The sequence below is a fragment of the Fundulus heteroclitus genome, chromosome 6, assembly GCF_011125445.2.
Source record: "Fundulus heteroclitus isolate FHET01 chromosome 6, MU-UCD_Fhet_4.1, whole genome shotgun sequence".
NCBI lineage: Eukaryota > Metazoa > Chordata > Actinopteri > Cyprinodontiformes > Fundulidae > Fundulus > Fundulus heteroclitus.
In genome coordinates this window covers 3,825,819-3,831,406 of record NC_046366.1, presented here as the reverse complement: position 1 = coordinate 3,831,406, position 5,588 = coordinate 3,825,819, and the positions used below count along the sequence as shown (strand labels likewise).

At 42.5% G+C, this 5,588-nt stretch overlaps 1 protein-coding gene across 2 annotated transcripts; it reads right to left on the bottom strand.

Moving 5' to 3' along the window:
- On the bottom strand, positions 1-3,850 carry gadd45aa (growth arrest and DNA-damage-inducible, alpha, a). Of its 2 annotated transcripts, none has more exons than XM_012854531.3 (4): positions 3,745-3,850; positions 2,131-2,232; positions 1,834-2,050; positions 1-888 (listed from the first exon to the last, which is right to left on the bottom strand). In XM_012854531.3, the coding sequence occupies exons 2-4, from the start codon at positions 2,229-2,231 to the stop codon at positions 775-777; spliced, it is 432 nt and encodes a 143-aa protein (XP_012709985.1). In that variant the 5' UTR covers position 2,232; positions 3,745-3,850; the 3' UTR covers positions 1-774. The 2 variants fall into 2 exon arrangements, with proteins under 2 accessions (XP_012709985.1, XP_012709984.1); XM_012854530.3 differs by lacking the exon at positions 3,745-3,850 and adding an exon at positions 3,137-3,709.
- Positions 3,851-5,588: the final 1,738 nt, after the last annotated feature.

Genomic DNA, 5,588 nt, shown 5'->3' with positions numbered 1-5,588 from the left:
TTCTGTTTCCAAAAAAAGGTCTTTTTATTGACAGTAAAACATTTGTCTGGTACTCAGATCATTCAAGTAGGTAAAAAAATAACATAAATATGTATAAATATAATTAGAAATAACTTAAATTTGAACAAAAGAACTACTTCCATTGTGGCAAAAAAAACCAGCTGGTGTATTTATAGATACAGAAGAAACACTTAAACACAATGTCTTCCCTGGATGTGTAGCCCTTCCCTTTTGAAATTCTAACAACATCAACCTCAACATGAACAACTGTAATGAATAAGTTAAACTGCAGTAGGTCCAGTGTTTCAACAAGTGCTTTATTTCTGCAGAGACAGACGGAGGCCTTGGTCCACGCTCCGGTTGCTCCACACGTCTTTGACTCGTCATCGCAGAGACTTTCCCAAACAAAGCCACACAGTTCTTGTGTTCAGCCACGGGCCTTGACAATGAAAGGCACGCCATTCCACTTGCCGACGAATAAAGTCCCTCGCCATCTCCTCTCCTCTCGCTCGCAAAGGCCGACGGACGCAACTCCAAACAAACCCAGTTCGAAGTGGAAATTCCGACCCTACGCTTATTATTTTCCTTTGAAACACATCTCAAGCTGACAGCATGTTTTATTTTTTTTAATTTTTTTTTTCCTTTTCTCTCTCACCAACTGGCGGAGCAGCAGAACTGGCTCTCTGGGTGGTGACATGTGTCAGTCGGGGTTTAAAGCATGCTTCCTGCGCAGATATGATTGCTTTCTGGACAGGTCTCCTGCTCCGGGGGGCTTCATCGCTCCGGTAGGTTGATGATGGGAACCCACTGATCCATGCAGCGGCTCTCTCTGCAGAACAGGCTGAGCTTGCTCAGAGCAGGGTCCTTCCACGACGGGGAGTGAGGGCTCTGAAAAAAGGCCAGAGAAAGAGAAACTAGCGTTAATCATACTGAGAAGTTTCAGGTCTGGTTAAAAGAAAGTGCACCTTTGCTCACTTCTAGTGTTTTAAAACATAATAATTGGATCTTTACCACCTTGTCAAATCATTATACTCACTTTTTAAGCACTTATGGGTGTAATTTTATTTAGCACATTTCATTTTCTTTATATTTGTATATTACTGATTATTTGTCAGTTGTTTTTTTGTATTTGTACATCTAGTTTTTTATTTGCATCATTACTTTTAACTATTGGCATTTATGGGTTTACATGCAGGGAAACTTTCCTGACTTTAAACAACAATAAAGCTGAATTCCCCTTCTCCAACCACCATCTCTGTCTCAGTACGACTGCTGCCGTCTTCCACTTTGATACACAAGTTTATAAAAAAAAAATTCCCCACGCATTGCCCCTTTTGTAGAGTAAATCTGACCCGACACTGCAGAGCAACCAGAGCCTCTCACCTCAGCCCAAGCTAGGATCAGGACCAGAGCGCCCGGTAAATAAAATTATATAAATGTAGGTGCACCAAACCACATGCCACAGATTCTAGCAGGTCAGTTATTAAACAAATGTGTACTAAGAATAGAACAAAAGTTTGAACAATCAACAACAATCAAGAACACCCCAATAAAAATAATCCTAGAAACCTAAAACTATAACCAGATCTACATGGTTGCCTCCCTGCCAGTCCCTGTGTCGGCATAAAGACACATTCCAAATGAAATTCTCCAGAAGTCACATGAAGGAGGCGCACTGCTAAAGTTTTTTTTAATCGCAGTCACAAGAACAAGTGCGGACAAGTTCCCCTGTGAGTAAGAGTTTCACTCACGTGCCCACGGCAGCAGATCTCAGCAGCCAATCACCTCTGAGCCTGACAGAAAACACGCGGCGCAGAGAGAGAAAGGACTTACAGTGACAAGGACGCAGTGCAGGTCCATAGGTTCACCCCCACTCTGTTTCCCTCCTCCCAGGATCTGTGCCAGGCGGTGGGTGTTGTTCACTCTCAGGATGTTGATGTCGTTCTCGCAGCAGAAAGCCTGGATGAGCGTAAAGTGGATCTGCAGGGCCACGTCCTTAACGTCGTCCTCATCAGTGGCCAAGATGCACAGCACCACATTGTCAGGGTCTCTGTTGAAGAGGAGACACTCCAGTCAGGAGACGACGTCTCAGAAACGCTGCACCTACAGTGCGGGGAACTCTGTACTCACACGTTGAGGGACTTGGCCGCCTCGTAGACCCCGACCGTAATGCAGCCCTGTGGCAAGGCAGAGGTGAGGACTTCTTCCAAGGCTTTCGCCACTGTATCCATTCTGCAAAGCACAGACAAACGCATGTTCATGGAGGATCTTAAGATTGCAATCTCGCTTGTTGCATCAAGTCGAGCTCCCACATCAGCTACGCAGCGTTTCACGGCAGATTTTTAACTCCAAGTTGTGCACCAGGTCGTCACTGGTGAAATAAATCCAGAATGACCCAAAAGTCACCCAACACTCTAAAAGTGACATCCTCCATAAGTTTCACGTGCTTTTACTGGTGCAACCTGACTTTAACAAAAGAGATCAAATCAGCTTTCTATTGTCCACTTTTTAAATGCTACATGCTCTTAATTTAAAAGCAACATTGAAAATCGAACATTCTGGCTTTGCTATCAATTTAAAATAACAAATTGCAGGTGCTGCAGTAAATACTAATGAAAATTTCTTTTATTTTATTATGGCACAGCATTTCAAAGGGCCCAGCATAAAAGTTGCAGGAGTTTTAGTCATTTAATAAACCAATACGAACAACATCACGACTAGAAGTAATGACGCAGAGACGGTGGTGGCATTGGATGATTAAATCTCTCCAGATTTCTATCTACACAGACAACCTACTGTGCGAGGTGTACTTGAATGCACCACGAAGCTGTCGCCCGCTGGCCGTAAAATGCGGTGAGAAGTGAAGTGCAGAGACAGCAGAGCAGCGGACCTGCACACCACACAACAGCTGACTTCTTGCTAACCACCGGCATCGTTTAAGAGAAAGGCCGTGCATGAACCTGTGAAGACACTACGCCGCGTCTGGAACAAGCTCCAGGATCAAACCAGTCCACCTGAAGACCGTTTGGAGGCCAAGAGCAGTGCTATTACTATACTACTTATTACGGAACAAATGTGTCCAGTTCTACAGCACATAAGACATAAAAAACCATGCATAGCAATCAACAATATTCACCTTTCTTGAGAATAATCCCCACTTAGTTCCTCAAATGTCATGTTGTGCATTAAAACAAATTCCACCGTGTTGCAAAAAGTGCCGAACAGCCAAGCTCCGCTGGTGCCTTCTCGACTCGGTGAGCTGTCTTTATCTGTACTCCACAGGGCTGCAACTGACAGATAAATCTGGCAGCTTCACATTAACACTGTCCCGAGACAGCGGGGTTGACCAGGCGATTTACATGGCTACGGTGATTGGCCGGCAGCAGACCCAGCCGCGCTGGGATTGGACAGAAATCCGGCGAGGGGCGTGTCCGTCTCTACCCGAGTTACTACCGAAACTTCAGCTGCCTGGAGCCTCTGATAGACAAAAACCTTTTGAGTGTCCTCGCTGCACCAGGGGTTTAAGCCATGTTAAAATCACTATCATATTCATCTAATATCCCCAAACTTTCCTCCAGTGTCGCAACTGAATCTGTTTCTCTGTAGGCCCGAGACTGTAAAAACAAGCTAACATAAGGCAAGAGGCGAGCAATTCAACACGGATTCACTCTTATAACTCGGCCACTTAATGGCTATTTAAGCTAGCAACGACCTATTTTACTTAACGGTTTGTGCAGAACTCACCCTAGCTGCCGTCCAGATCTGCTACATTCAACTCGGCTTCATGGCAACGGGACGCTTCCTGGGAGACCTGTCCTTTGATTGGTCTGTTGTGGAGCGTGCAAAACCCCTCCCGGAAGCAGCGCGCGAGATCCAAGGGACTGGCGCGAGAGTGACCGGAAGAAGCCTGAACAGTGAACACCAAACTTCTGAACCCGGGGGAGCCGGATCCATAACACCCATCCAGGGACAATTTACTTTTCAGTTCAGTCACTCGCCAGGCCAATATTCTTTTCTGTTGTTTTTATTTGCCCCCCCCCCCCCCCCAAATGTATATTAATATATAATACACGGCTAGTTTTTTATTATGAGTTTTGTTCCGGATATAGAGCATAAATCATACATGTAAGTGAGCTGGTCTAGTTTGACAGTAACTTGTAAGATATCAATTATTCACCCTAACTTAAAATAGGAATTTACATAAATACACAATAATAAAGGAATAAAGATTGAACCATTCCAATGATGTAAAGACATGGTTTGCTGCCCCCTGGTGGTTTTTGCAGACTAAAACACATATTGGATTTTGAGGTTGGAGTGGCTGAGAAACTTCAGACTATACCATTTGGAATTCTGACATCTTGTGAACTTTCCATTTACTTTCCCCAGTACAAACTTGCATTTCAGGTTTTACGTAAAAATGAATGCCACAGTAGATCCTATAGCCAGCCTTGCAGGAAAATCAAACTTTCTTTCTTTTGCACTGCATGCTGCGAGTTGGTTGTGGAGCGTGTGGTGAGTGGACTGAGAAATTGGGAATTTCTAATTTTGCTTTTTCTATATCTGATGTGTTTTTCTGGGCATTGGTCTTAGATTAGATTGTGGAGTTAGATTAAGGGTTATGTTTTCGGATCGTAGCAACTGGTGTTTTGCTGGTTAGTCGCAAAACGCTGGGAATGGATTTCACCAAACTTACAAGGCAACATGGTTTTAAGATCATACCCATTAGTCCTTCTACTACAGTGAAGGAGTGTAGTTTGGCGGTGAGAGGAGTTGTGGGTTGTAGCAGCATTAAATCCGCTGCTAGGATGAACAGCACAGTGGTTGACAGTGTGGAGAAGGCAAAGAAAGTGGGTGAAAAGGGTATTATTGTGAATGATATCTTTTTATTGGCTACTCCTGCTAATGAAGGCACAATTGCAAATATACCTCTGTTCATCAGTGAAAAATTACTGGTGAGAAAACTGTCGCGGAATGGGAATATTATTTCCCTGATTAGAAAACTACTTTGGTGTTGCAAGTTGCCGTTGTTAAAGTCCGTTGTTTTGCAGAAAAGACAGGTTTTTATGATTCTGAATGAAAATAATGAAGACCTTAAAGTATAAAGTTGGAGAAAATTAAAAACCTGATGGAGGGTCTTTTACAACCCCCCATGAAGAGGATTTGTGATTTACAGCTTTGTGTCTAAATATAAAAGAATATACAACTGAATTATGTCCTTTTTGTTAGGAAACAGAAACTATTTTTCACATGTCTTGAATGTAAGCAGCTTGCATCATTGTTTATTTTGTTGAAAGATGTTTGTATTAAATGTGTAATGTGTTGGTCTGAAGTGTTTTTTATATTTGGTTCAAACTATAAAAAAAAATGATATACTAAGTGGGAATTGTTATATTCTCCGACTGGACGAGCAAAATTTTAAATTTATATTAGTAAAAGGAATAAATTAAACAATGTTCTTCATACTTTGATGGTTAAAACCAGCAAAAAGCTGAATTTCTGTTTAAAAAAAGATGAATAATATGAGTTTTTCTCTCCGTGGTGTTTTAACAATGTTAGTTCTGTGGTTGATGGACAGTTAGTTTTTA